At 63.2% G+C, this 13,330-nt stretch overlaps 1 protein-coding gene across 1 annotated transcript in view; it reads left to right on the top strand.

Moving 5' to 3' along the window:
• SLC38A10 (solute carrier family 38 member 10) overlaps positions 1-13,221 on the top strand; it is a 33,943-nt gene extending 20,722 nt beyond the window's left edge. Inside the window, exons 11-16 of the mRNA XM_072939815.1 lie at positions 1,863-2,019; positions 6,951-7,118; positions 7,424-7,864; positions 8,419-8,538; positions 11,315-11,485; positions 11,735-13,221. Of these exons, the coding sequence (XP_072795916.1) occupies positions 1,863-2,019; positions 6,951-7,118; positions 7,424-7,864; positions 8,419-8,538; positions 11,315-11,485; positions 11,735-12,789 (2,112 nt within the window). The 3' untranslated portion in view covers positions 12,790-13,221. The remainder of the gene's footprint in view (positions 1-1,862; positions 2,020-6,950; positions 7,119-7,423; positions 7,865-8,418; positions 8,539-11,314; positions 11,486-11,734) is intronic.
• Positions 13,222-13,330: the final 109 nt, after the last annotated feature.

Below are 13,330 nucleotides of genomic sequence, written 5' to 3'. Positions count from 1 at the left end.
CTGGGGTGTCTCCTTCCTCCTGCCTTTCTGACTGGTTGTGCGTCAGGAGCCTCCAGGTTCCCCGTGTGTTAGCTTTTCACCCACTGATCTTACAGCTTCTCTTGGTGACTTCACCTCCCCCGCCAGCTGTTTCTCCCCCTGCGGCACAGGGGTCAGGGGCCGGCTCAGTGTGTCCCCGAGTGGAGCTGTCCAGCTTCACGCTGGCTTTGGCTTCATTTATAGAAGTGAACAGGCACCTTTGTGTGACTCTCCATGTCTGTAGACTAAACACACGTAGAATCACGTGAAGCATCTCTCTGTGCCCGACGGGGTTCTGCTGGCAAAGCCCAGGCTCATGGGCCCCCAACCTGGGCGCCGTCCCCGGGCTGCTCCGGAGCGGCCCCCCGCCTGGCTGGCGGGGCTGGTGGGGCTCCTTTCTCGTGTGGGTGCTTCAGGGCTCATCTTGTTGGTACCGCGGGGTCCTGGTCAGGACATGGTTTTTTCTGTTGTTCCTCAGCCATCAGCTGGAGAAAGACAAGATGTAAGAGATTTAAAGTTTCTTTTAAAAAAAATTAAGACTGCTTTGGTTCCCTCTGAACACCAGCATTGCTCTATGAACCTTCTCCTCACGGTGAGCAGCTGTACCACGCTGATCTGTGAGCACACAGCAAATGCTGGGCATCCACCATGTTTAAGAAAGTGGCTCAGGGTTGTGGGGAGGAGCCAGGAGCCCTTGGCCCGGAGCTGGGTCTTGTACAGACTTCAGATGCTGCTCAGACCCTAGGGGCTCGAGTCCAGCAGCACCCCCCCGCCCCTGACTGGGGCCAGCCAGTGGTCAGCACCAGAGGGGCTCCTCGAGCCCACGGGCACTGACCAGGCTGCCCTGAACCACAGCCGGCCCCGGGCACAGCCAGCTCAGTGTTTCTGGAGAGGCAGCAGTGGAGACAGACTTTCTCCCAGGTTTTCCCCGTTGATCGGCTCCCGCCTGCAGGAGTACAGCTTCTCTCATCTCTTACTGTGCCGGGCCTGGGACTGGTTCTTTTGAGCTGAAATTTTTAAAGAGTCAGCGTGCCTTTCAGAACACGTGTGTGCTCTGGCTCTAAGCACGTGGAGGTGAGAGGCGGTGTCTCCCTGCTCTTCGCTCAGGCCGCCCCCTCTCTGCCGAGCCAGGACTTCCTGGTCCTCGGGGAGAGCCAGGCGGGCCGGGTCGGGAAGGGCAGACACGTGTCCACTGGTGCGGCAGCAGAGGTGATCCGAGCCCGGCCCCGCAGGAGCTACAGGAGGAGGCGGGGTTTCCCTGGGTGGGGTTGGTGAGCCAGTCACTGAGGGCAGCCTTTATGATGGCTTCAGGGCCATCACAGGAGGGACGGGGTGGGGACGTGAGCAGCAGTGCCTCCAGCTTAGTTTGCTGGGCTGCACCCAAGGGGACGGGGTGTCTCCGTGTCTGCGCCCCGCAGCTGCGGGCGTGTCCAGCCTGCTGGGTCACGTTGGGGGCAGGTCATTTGTAGCTGGGCACCCTGTGGCCTGGGCCCTCGGCCGGGCCTCTGGGTGAGGGGAAGGGACAAGCAAGGACCCTGAGGGTCTCAGTCTTCTGGCCGGAAACATCAAGGGGCCTGACCTCTGCAGCCGCAGGTGTGTGCAGGGCGCCTGGCTCTCCCTCCCGGAGGCCTGCTGGTGGGTGTGGCCCCTCCCTGAGCCCCTTCACTGTTTTGGCCCGTGATTCGGCCATGCTGATCAGTTAGGGACCGTCACCTTCTTGTGGTCAGTGTGGCTGGGGCCTCTGTGCTATGCTCACGGAGGGGGCTTCACGCTGGCACCCTCCCAGAACGGGTGGGGATGCAGGCTCTGCGTGACCCTGTAGCTCTGCGTCTGGTCTCTTCCAGGTGGTACTCTGGGTTGGCCTGGGCATCCTGGTGGTCAGCACACATACCACCCTGTCCGTGAACCAGGAAGGCCCTGTGGACTTGGCCGAGGGAGCCCCAGGCGACCAGCTTGGAGAGGCTGAGGGCGAGGTGAAGGCAGAGGCAGCCTGGCTCCCAGGTACGTGGCTCCCAGTGACACACACAGGCCCCCTTCCCTGCAGCCTTCTCGGGGACACCCTGGTAGCATCACCTTGGGGTCACGGGGACGCAGGTGGCACTTTGCAGGCTGTCTTACCTGCCCAGCTGCCTCTATCCTCTTTGGTGATTTAGGGGCGGGGGGCACCCAGGGGGCTGGCAGGTGCACCACCTGTGTGCAGAGGACAGACGGTGGACAGCGGATGAGGGGCAGCAGGGCCGAGAGCTCAGTGCCCCCGCTCAGTGCGCTAACAGGTAAGTAAACGTGGGCACCACTCACATGTGCTTGTTTCACTTTGAGGACGTGACTTTCGAGCTGGGTTTCCCTGGACAGAGTCAGTGACCCCCCTCGGCTCTGCTCCCCACTTCGTGTTATTTCTCGTCCACCCGCCCAGCGAGGAGCAGGCAGGCTCCAAGTGTGGCTTCCCGAGGTACAGCAGCCTGGTGGTTGGGAGAGAAGAGGTGCCTGGAGCCCGTGCCTTCCCAGGCAGAGATGGGAGGGTGCGGGGAGGGCCCCTCCCCCCGGCCCGTGCCGCCGCCCGGCAGCTCCGAGCGGCATTAGGTTTGGGTGTTGGTGGTGGTCCTGCGAGAAGGTTCGTTGTGGGGGCTTCTGCCCTGATGATGTTGGGGTCCTGTATTCACACCAATAGTGAGTGCGTGTTCGCTCACCTCTGGCTCAGCTTGAGGTTCCCCAGCCTGCCCGCCTGGCACTCCCCTCTGGGGATGGTGCTGGTTGCTGGTGAATTCCAGGTCCCTTTGGGCGGTGGTGGCTGAGTCCAGGTGGAGCCCGGGTTTTGGCACCTGCTGTGACTGACAGAAAGGAGAGGCCCCAAGGGCTGGCCGGCGGGGTGGGGGAGGGGGCGAGCGTGCCGGGGCGCCTGCAGGGCCGGGCTGGCTGTGGCCCAGTCGGAGGCTTGGGACCCTCAGATGTGTTGCCTCACCTCCCTGTGCTCAGAGAACGTCTGCGGAGCCAGCCCCGCCCCAGCTCCCTGTGGGAGAACAGTCTCTCCTGGGGCTCTTTTCGGGGAGCCCTAAGCCAGGAGTAGCTGGACATGCTCTCCTCTGCCTTCCTGGGGTGGCGAGGGCTGGTGAGAAGATTCCCCCTTCGGGGGTTCCCTGCAGAGAGAGCCCTGAGGGACGCGGGGTCCGCGGAGAAATCAGTCAGTGGTCAGAGGCTGCCTGGGTGCCCCACGCTGAGTTGCGTGGACTTGGTCACTTGGACGGGGAAAAAGTCACTTGAAGAGGGAGGTGGGTGTCACTCCTCCACCCCTGCTGGCAGCCCCGCTGGGTCCCCCCTCCCCCACCGCACCCCCTCCGGCGTCTTGGGTCCTGTGTGCGGTCCCTGCTGGCCACGAGCCTGCCCGGTGGTGGGCTTCCTGGCATCAGTCGGCATAGCCGGCCCCGGGCTGCCTGTCCCCACTGCGTGGCTCAGCCTGCAGCCCAAGCAGTGCTAGCAGCTGCGTCCTGTCGGGGAGGCGGGCCTCTGGCTCACCTGGAGCCCGCCGCGGCCACATCTGGTTTCCATTTTTTCCATGAGTCTGTAACAAAACACATGGCCCCTCTCGGAACCACACGCCGTTTGTTTAACGTGGTCTCCGTTTTTCTCACCCCCAGCCTCCCCCATCATTCACGGGTTGCCTTGTGGAAGCAGAGCTGGGCCCGCGGGCCTTGGCCGTGCTCCCCAGCAGACGTCTCCCGTCTGCGTGTGGGGTGGTTTATTGGCCTCTCTAGTGTCATAGAGGCCAGGACAGTGCCAACTTTCCTTAGCTCCTGAGCTGGCCTCAGGACTGACGCAGAAGTCCTGCCCTTGGGGACAAGCAGGACCCGCTCCCCCAGCCCGGTGCTCTCTCTCGGAAGAGGTGGCCGAGCCCGTTAGGAAAGGCTCTGAGGCTGCTCAACTCAAGCCTGATGCCTCTCCGCCCCGGGTCTGACAGGTGGTTCAGAGTTTGAAATACTCGTGGCTCCTTCTCCGAACTGTGTGTCCCTCCCCTCCTCTCCCTCCCACCCACACCTCCTCGTGGTGTTGGGGCCGCTCTGGCCTGACCCCTTGTACATCGAGTCCCTTCCCCTGGTGGGACTCGGCTTGCCTCTGCTGGGAGGAGAGGAAGGGGCCTGTGGGTGGCAGCACGTCCACATGTGGGGACATAGGTGGCTGAGGGTGACCGCGGGCCCAAGCAGGAGCTGGCATCCCCCAGCTCTTTCGTATTTGCTCTCCTGAGGCTGTGCGCCTTCTGCTGCTACACCAGCAGCCCGTGTGTGTGGACAGGAAGGCTCCAACCCGCATGACAGACGCCAGCGTGCCTGTGGGGAGGCCTGGCACCACGCCTGCCTCCTCTCCCTGGCCCCGCAGCTCCGCCTGTGCCCCGCAGAGAAGGGCTGTTACCACTGCTCTGCTGCCTGATTTCTGTCCAGCTTTCTGCCCGTGTGTCAGGACACAGCCCTGAGCACATTTCACCACTGCTGACATAACCACTCCAGCTGCAGCCAAATTCAGAAGGGCTCCTGGGGGCGGGAGGGGCGCTGCCTCCCGGGTCCAGCCCAGAGTGACCTGGCCACCCTCACGGGTCCCGCAGAGAATGGCACACCCGCCTCTGCCTGTTGCCCATGGGCAGACTTGCCTGTTTGCAGGAGAGCCAGGTCCAAGACCCGCTGGGGTTCCCACTCATCCAGAGACAGGAGTGTAACAGTCAGGATTTCTCTTCTGCCTGAGTCAGGAGGAGCGGGGTTACCGAGCGACACCTCACGGTGGCGTCGAGGTGGCCACTTCGAGGTGGTCAGCACAGCTGCTCAGAAGCAGGGCCTGGCCTTTCAAAGTAGTGTTGAGTGCACAGCCCTGGGGGCCTGTGCGTCTCCTGGACCTGGGGTCCCCTCCAGTCAACAGGGGCTCCACCTGTGGGACTCAGTTGCGATTTTAAAATTCACTTTATTTTTGCGTTTGGCCGTCAGGGAGGACGGCTTCCATCTTTACTGATCACACAGAGAGAGACACCCCCGTGTCAGAACAGGGCTCCTGCGGGGCAGAGTCCACAAGGAGGAGCCCCAGCCCCAACCCCCATCTTCCAAGGTGGAGCCAGCCTGGAACGCAGATTGTTCAGTGCAGTGGGCAGGCCTGTTCTGGCCGTGGCACCCCCAAACTGCCGCCCGGTCCTGGGTTTCACAACCGCGGGTTTCCGTAGCCTTTAGGTCCTTACACCTTGAGCCAGTAAAGGATCGCCCGGAGCCCCCCAAGGACTCTGGAAGGAGTCTGACCAGTGATGTCCATTGGCACGTCTGTCTCCGGAGCTCCTGGCCCAGGGCAGCACCAGGAGGGCCTGAATGTGGACGAGGCGGGCAGGTCAGGGGGCACCGCAGACGTGGGTCTGGTTCCTGCTTTTAGTAGCGGAGGCCATGACCTTGAGGCCGAGAGGAGGACCTCTGGGGCTGGGGCGCCCTCTGCTGGCTGCTCCCCGCAGACTTGCTGCCGCTTCTTGGAGGAGGACTGGGCCTGAGCATCTGTCTTTCCCTGGGGCGGCCGCTCAGGTGATGCCCGTCTTTCTGTTAGTCTCACTGCTGCTGAGAGGCGTTGCTGGCAGACTGTCCCCACGAGGAGCTCGGCTCCTTGTAGAGACGCTGTCTGATGCCCAAGGTCGGCCACGAGGCGCTGCGGGCCGGGTGCGGCCGCGCTGTGCACCAGCGTCCCTCGCTCACACCCAGCCTCAGGTCACTCTGCGGCCTGGGTGGACCCCCCCCCAACGCTGCGAGGCCTGATGATGGGCGAATTTTGTTTCTGCCGAGCAAATGACTTGGTCCTGCGACGGAACGTCTTGTGCTTCTCCTTCCCTTCCCAGCCCCCTTCTTAGCTCTGTAACCTGCTGGACAGACACCTCCTGTCTGAGCACAGGGGCCTCCTCGGGGGTGGAGGTGGGGTTAGCTGTGGCGCAGATGCCACGTGCTTATTGGAGTCGGTCCTTTGGCCACACAAGGAGCCCAGGGTCTGGCTCCTGCCCGGCAGGGCCCCCCCCTCCAGTTTGTCTCAGACACCGCCCCTCAGCGGCTGCAGGTGCCCCGGGCCAGCACCTCAGCTTGTCCCAGGCCCATCTCCTCTGGGGGGGAGGGAGCAGGCCCGTCTGAATGGACTGTCGTGAGTGCCCCAGACCTGCCACCTCAGGGGGTTCCGCCTGCACTTTGCCAGGCAGCTTATGCCCTGAGAGGGGAGGGAAGCGGCTGCTTTGTGCCTCGGGGATGAAGTGACTCTTTTTAGAAGTCTCTTCTCCTGGATAATTCTTCAGTTTCTGCCGCGTTTGTCCAACACGTCAAGTGGCTTTGTTAGTGGAGAGAGGTTCCCAGCAGGCGCCATCCTGGCCCGGCTCCGCAGGCGGTCCTCCTGCCGCCCTCCCTGACACCCACCGTGGGGTGGGGCCTTCTGGAGGGAGAGGCCGGCCGTGTGGGATATGGGGCGGCGTGGGCGGCGGGAACGCTCAGCTTTGCAGGCTCTGTCTCTTTCTCACCTTCCTTTTGATGAGAATTTTCACACCAGCTCCATGCGCACCCCGGCCTGCAGCAAGGGGTTGGGCTTGGGCGCAGTGGTTGTCCCCAAAGAGGGAGGACGCAGGCACTTAGGGTCCCTAGGCCTCAGATGGTGGGTTCATGCTGCCACCTGGTGGTGGCGGCCAGTCTTGCATAGAGTGTCGCTCCTTGGCTCCCAGTTAGGTGTAAATTGCATTTTGACCTATTTCTGTTATGAATACACATGGAAAACGACGGTCTCCTGTGCTGCTTAGCTGCTAATGATTGAACAGGAAAAAAGTGACAGCTTAGGCTCCACCATTCAACTGGGAAACGCGATTACAGTGCAGGGAGGCCGCCCCGCTGCCCTGCTGACCGGCGGAGCAGCCATGTGGAAACCCCGCTGTGTTATCTGTGCTGCACTTCCAGGCCAGAAGCCAGCTGTGGACGCGGCCGAGGACGGCCGGGATAAGCCGAAGCTGCCCGAGGAGAAAGAGGAGATGGAGCAGGCCCAGATCAAGGGCCCTGTGAACGTGCCCCCGAGGGGGGACACCAAGGAGAAGCCGGAGGAGGTGCAGCTGGATCGCCCCGGTCAAGGTGGTGTGACCCTTCTCGGGCGGGAGGGTGGAGAGGGCTGTTGGCGTCCATGGGGAGGGGCTCTCGGGCCCGCAGGTCTTCCCCTCAGCCCTGCCCGGTCCCGGCCCTGTCTGCCCCTTCATCCTGTGACTCAGACGGAGGCTGCCACTCCCGTAACTTCCTAGAACAGCGTCAGACCTCGGTTGGACAGCGGTCACTTGGTTGGGTGGTCGGTCGGTTGGGATTAGAACTCCGTTCTCAGGCCCTGGGCGGGAAGGCCGGGCCACCCTCCATGCTCACCCACCACGTCCTCTGTCTCCTTCCAGGCGTTGCGGTACCTATGGGCGAGGCCCACCGCCACGAACCCCCCGTCCCTCACGACAAGGTGGTGGTGGATGAAGGTCAAGACCAAGAGGGACCGGAGAATGAGCGTCCGTCCAAACATGTGGATGAAAGGGCTCTAGGGGGCAAGGGTCAGGTGGTGCCGCTCCCGCTGGATTCAGAGAGAGAGAGACCCAGACGAGACCAGGCTTTGGAGGCAGCGGGCGGACTTCCTGAGGTTCCCCAGAAGGTTCCAGAAGAAAATGGTCAGCCAGCCATTGAGCCCGTGAAAGAGGAGCCCGTGGGGCCGGGCAACGGGGCTGTCCATCCAGGGCCCCAGGCGGTGCTCCCTAAGGGGCAGGACATCCCAGTGGCAGGTGCAGGGGACAGAGCGGACGGCGTCCCGCCGCTGGACCATGCCAAGCCGGCAGAGAAGAGCGAGCCTGGTGGGTGTCGGCTCCTTCGGTGTGGGCCCGGGAGAGGCTGGGGAGGGGCAGGAGGGACTGACCACCCTCACTTCTGTCCCGCTGCCTTTCTCTTCTTGCAAGATCAGCGTGTGAACGTAGCTGGCCTCTGCATCTGGGTAGGCGGGGGGACCAGGAGTCTGGCGGCCTGACAGCTAAGCTAATACCTGTCACTCGGTTGTTTGCCAGACTGCTAAACGTCATGTGTCGTGTGCTCCTGCACGTCTGGGCGCACGGGCGCGGCTGGCCTGACAGGTGCCGCATCGTTAGTGCCGTCCCAGGGCTGCTGAGGACGGTTCCTGCATGTTAACTGGCAAAGGTGGTTACCACTGGCTCCCTGCCACAAGCCTGTGAGATTGTTAAATATTTTTTCATTGCCTCCCTGGTAATCATCAGGTTGAATATAAACTGCTGGCAGGGGAGGGAGGGGGCGAAGTGGAGGGTGATTTTAGGGAACACCTGTCACCTCCTCTTGTCCCTCCTCTGCGTTTGTCCACATTTTCTGCAAACCTCCTGAGTCCTCACTGTGTGTGCAGGTGGGCAGGCCCCCCTCCCAGAGGAGAAGCCGGCCCCAGGGGCAGGGCCGCAGGCAGAGCCCCGGGAGCAGAGGAATGCAGAGGGACCTGGAGGGGACCACGCCGGCAGCAAGTTGGAGGGTAAGGCCTTTGCTTTCTCACCACATCCCCCCCCAGGGCCTGGAGACATCTGCCCCTTCCAGACGTGGTGACGACAGGGACGGAGCCACAGGTGCCTGGCGTCTCCAGGTGCCTGGCATCTCGGGGGCCTTTCTGGGTCCCAGCCTCTGCTCTCTTGAGCTTCCTGCTGAGGAAAGACATTAAAAAGCCCCCTTCCCACTGACAGCCTCTTCTCTGGCGCCCCCCCAACCAAAATCTTTTTTTTTAATCTCCTTTTCTCCCCCTTTGGAAAAAAAAAGGTTAAGGTCACGTGACTTCTGGTACCATTCGTTTTTCATCTCAAAGTAGATATGATAATATTCCCCACGCACCGGCCAGGTGTGGGGCATTAGTGAAGGGGAGCTGGGTGACTTCCTGCTGTCCTGGGACCCCGTGGCAGCGGTGCCGTGTCCACCTGCGGTGAAGCCCCAGTGCCGGTCCTGCGGTGCAAGCTCATCTGACTTTTTGTCTCCAGTGAATGAAACTTGCCCTGCGGCCTCCTCTAGGCCTTCCGGCCCGTTTTACTTGCTCCCAGCTCTTCGCTGTTAACGACCTCCCTCCTGTGGCCCCACCTGGCCGGGCGCTGCCCCCGCGCTAGAGGTGGTGGCAGCTGTCACAGCCAGTGGTCACCCGTCCTGGTTTTTGGTCCCCGCCCAGTCTGAGTCCCCTGTGTCACCGTATTTGCTAGCAGCGTCCGCAGAGCAGCCCTGGGGTGCACTCTGGGTGCTGGGAGTCTGGGTCTGTGCATGGGGGTCGCGGGACACTGGCACCTTGCTGCCCCACGAGCTTCCTCCCTCCTCCACGAGCCTCGAGACAGCTGGCCTGGAGGACTGGGCAGGGAGTCGGCCCAGCCTTTGCCCACCCAGAGGCCAGGGAGGCAGAGCTGAGGGTGCTAGCACCCTGCGGCTCCAGAGCGCCCCGGGAGCGCCAGGGGTTCCGCCCGTGATCTCTTCTTTGGTTTCAGTCTCGTGTTACTGGTCCTGGTCCTTATAACCTGTTGCCTGAGCCTATTTGATTCTTTGACTTTTTCTTTTCTGAAAAGAACTTTCACGGCCTCCTATTCTGCCTTTCTCTACACGCCTCTCGATGGGACATGCAGCTGAGATCAGAAAGATGGTGGCAGGTAGGAGTCGGGAGGGCGTCACAGTGAGGCATTCGTCGGGGTTTAAAGATGCGAGAGCAGGCGTTGTGGGCCCGACCCCAGGAGCCACACACGGCCTGCTCCCTGCCCGGCCAGGCCGCAGCCCCTCAGGTGGGGCCCCCCAATGCCCCTGCCCCACTTCTTGCACAGATGCCCGGGTTCCTCAGCCCTGCGGTGGCTCCGCTGTCACTGGAGCACAGCCGAGTGCAGCCTATGAGCACCTGTCCCCCCCAGACAGGGAGGGGCCTGTGTGTGACTTCCGCCGTGTGCACGGCCTGGTATTAATGGATTAACATCCGCATGGCTCCATCCCATGGAGCCCAGCACCGCCACTCTGCTTCACGTCTGTCCCACCTGCTCCTGGGGGGTTGTGGTGGACTTCCCCGCTCCAGCCTCCTTCCACCAGGCCAGTGAGGCGGAGACCCGCTCACTGGGGATGGGTGGTGCCAGCAGCGTGTCCACCACACCCAGGGTGACAGCATGGCCGTGGCCAAGGGGGCAGGCCTGGAGCCCTGTGGGGACACGCTGTGTCCTCATCTGAAGGGGTGAGCAGAGCCCCACTCTGACCTACAGAACCCGGGCTTTCTCAGGCAGGCACCTCGATCACCTTAGGATGTGTGGACGCCAGCCTGGCAGGGAGCAGGGGCCCAACCTCCCCGTGGCTGGCCTCGGCACGTCCCTCACGGGCCTGCCCGGCCGCATGTCCCGGCACCGGCCTCTGGGAGAAGGCCAGCCCTGCCCTGTCTGGAGGGTCACAGGTCACCATTACGGAGGACAGGCCAGCCCATCTGTGTCTGCCGGCACGTGGGCCCCCTCCGGGGTGTTAGCTCGCGCCGCTCACAAAACGGTCTTCTTTCTTCCGATTCGAGCTTTCATATCTGACGACCTGTGCATGTGTCGTCTGTCATAGTCTCCTGTTTGTAGACAATCATGTTTAAAAGTGACTTAAACCGAGGCTGCTGGCTGAGAAGAGCTGACTCGGTGCCAGGATGTTCGTGGTGCAGTGTGAGCGGCCCGCATGCTCAGGTCCAGCCTCGGGGCCTCCTCTGGGTCCACGGTCTGCAGGAGGCTTCCTCCCACGCCGGCTGCAGCCGCCTCCCTTCAGCTCACCTGGCGCTGCTCCGTGCCAGCCGCAGCCGGCTTCCTGGGGGAGGTGGGGCCGGTGGCAGTGGCGTCACAGCCTCCGTCTCTCTGAGGCCCCAGCTTGTGTCTCTGCTGAAGAGGAAGATGGTTCCGATTGTGTTTAAGTCTTCCCTTGCAGGAAGCTCTCTTAAAGCACCAGTGTTCTTTTTCAGAATAGCTCACAGGTCCCAGGTCCCAGCCCAGACCGCCGTCATTGCTGTGGGAGCATGGGATCTCCCTCTCGGCCCCCATAAACCCTGGGACCAAAGCAGTTGGAAGGGTGTCTGGTCACTGGAGAGGCCATGGCTCTGCCCCGGGGTGGCCTGGGTGCTGGCTGAGCCAGCTGGACGGAGAGGAGCAGCCAGGGGATCTCAGGGAGGGTCCCGCAGGCCACCTTGGCATCTCTGTGCACATCACGCCACCTTCAGCCTAGCGTAGTGCCTTTGCAGCCAGCAGGCTCTGACTGTGTGTGTTCTCCGGTTTTCTGAACACCAGAAGCTGGCCGGGTGGAGATGCTGGACCATGCTGTCCTGCTGCAGGTGATAAAGGAACAGCAGGTGCAGCAGAAGCGCCTCCTGGACCAGCAGGAGAAGCTGCTGGCGGTGATTGAAGAGCAGCACAAGGAGATCCACCAGCAGAGGCAGGACGGCGGGGACAGCGAGGATGGCAAGTTGGGGAGGGGGACCCGGCCTGCAGGGGAGGGGACCGTGGCCGTGCCCGGCGGGGGAAGGGGGCTGTCACTTAGCACATAGATGCCGGTGTCACCAGGGTCCTGGGCGGCGGGATCTGCCTGTGTGGCCTGATTTCAGTTGCGGTTCGTGTTCCTTAGTTGCCGGCAAGCCCGGTTCTTTTGGTCCCTGTGTCGGTAGCTTCTGCTCACTCCTGTGGCTAAACCAGGACTGACTTCACTTGCAGTGGACGTGCAGCCCGAGCCCGGGGTCGCTGCGCCCAGAGGTAAGGAGCAGGAGGCCCACGACATGGGAATGGCTGAGCGCCCCCCTCCATCGCCTTTGGAAGCCGGGCCTGGCGCTCCCAGGCACCTCCCCGCTCCGCCCCAGGGGCACAGCCAGCGCCCAGTGGAGGAACCCGAGGGGGCCGCAGGCAGAGCCCCGGCCGCACCTCCCGGCGATGCTGAGCTGGAGCCCCAGGCTGCCCAGGCCGAGCCGAGGGAAGGCAGGCGGGGCGCCATGCCAGAGGCCGCGGGTGCTGGTGTGCAGGAGCGGGTCCCCGTGCCAGACCCTGCCAGGGTGCTCGGGAGCCTGGAGAAGCACGGTGCTGGAGGACTCCCTGGGCAGAGTCGGGACGTTTTCGGTGGAGTCTCCCATGAAAGGAAGAAACCCGGAAAGGAGGCGGCAGCTACTGGCACGGACGTTCAAGAGGCAGACCCGCTGCGGGTGGGGGCGGCGACCGGGGGCCTGCAGGTGAAGTCCCAGCAGGTGAGCCAAGACCAGGCACCTGCAGGCCTGTCCAGCAGGCCAGGGGGAGCAGCCCCTTGGGCCCAGGCTGGGTTACAGCCGCCGGAACCCCGGGCCGTCTCTGCCACGGGTCAGGGCGGGCAGCAGGGTGGGCATCCGGAGACGAGGAAGGAGACCCTCCGCAGGGACCACAGGCCCGCTCCCAGGGAGGACGCCGCCATCCAAAAGACAGAGCGGAGGCCAGACCCTGAGCTCGGGCCCAAACCGGCCATGCCCGGGGCTCAGAAGCTAGACAATGCCAAACCCAATCGGGACCTGAAAGTCCAGGCCGGCTCGGACCTTCGGAGGAGACGGCGGGACGTGGCTCCTCAGGCAGAGGGGGGCCCAGCCCTGAACGATGGGGTCGTCATCAGCTTCAACCCCCTGCCCGATGTGCAGGTCAGCGACCTCCGCAGCGCCCTGGAGGCCCAGCTGCACCAGGCTGCAGGCGGTGCCCTGCGGGTGGTCCAAGGCCGCCAGATCAAACAGTTGCCCGGGGCCCTGGAGGAGCCCTGAGCCCAGCTAAGCGCCTGCTTCCGGTCAGCTGGTCTCGCTCGGCCTCACCCAGGCCGCCAGTGAACCTGGAAATCCCGGAGGTCAGGCCGGGAGTGGAGTCTGACCGCTCTTGTGCTGCGGCCTCGCCTTCCAGACGAGCCCTGCCATTGCTCCTGCAGTGACTTAGTCCACTTCAGCTGAGAGGAGAGACAGCCTCTTGGTGAGACCGTGAAGGTGTGGGTCTGCGTGTGGCCTTGAGGTCTGTGACCCACTACCTCCCGTGCAGCTGGGGATCAGCCCGGATTCCAGATTGAGGTGCCCCCGCCTGTACTGGCCCCCAAGCTGCTGGGAGAAGCAGTCACCTGACCGCAGCTGTTGTGACTCCAAACGCTGCTTTATCTGAGGCTCCCTGAGTGTCCTGCAAACCCTGAGTAAATCTCTGCCCTCACCCCACCCACAGCGAGTGCTGCTTTGCCTCTGAGGGGCAGGGGGGCCCAGGAGTCCAGCCGCGTCTGCCCCACCCCACTCCCTGCTCTGCACACGCTCTGGTCTCCCAGCCATG

The sequence above is a fragment of the Vicugna pacos genome, chromosome 16 (genome assembly GCF_048564905.1).
Source record: "Vicugna pacos chromosome 16, VicPac4, whole genome shotgun sequence".
Classification (NCBI taxonomy): Eukaryota; Metazoa; Chordata; class Mammalia; order Artiodactyla; family Camelidae; genus Vicugna; species Vicugna pacos.
The sequence above is the reverse complement of the archived record's forward strand: the minus strand, read 5'-3'. Positions and strand labels throughout refer to the sequence as shown.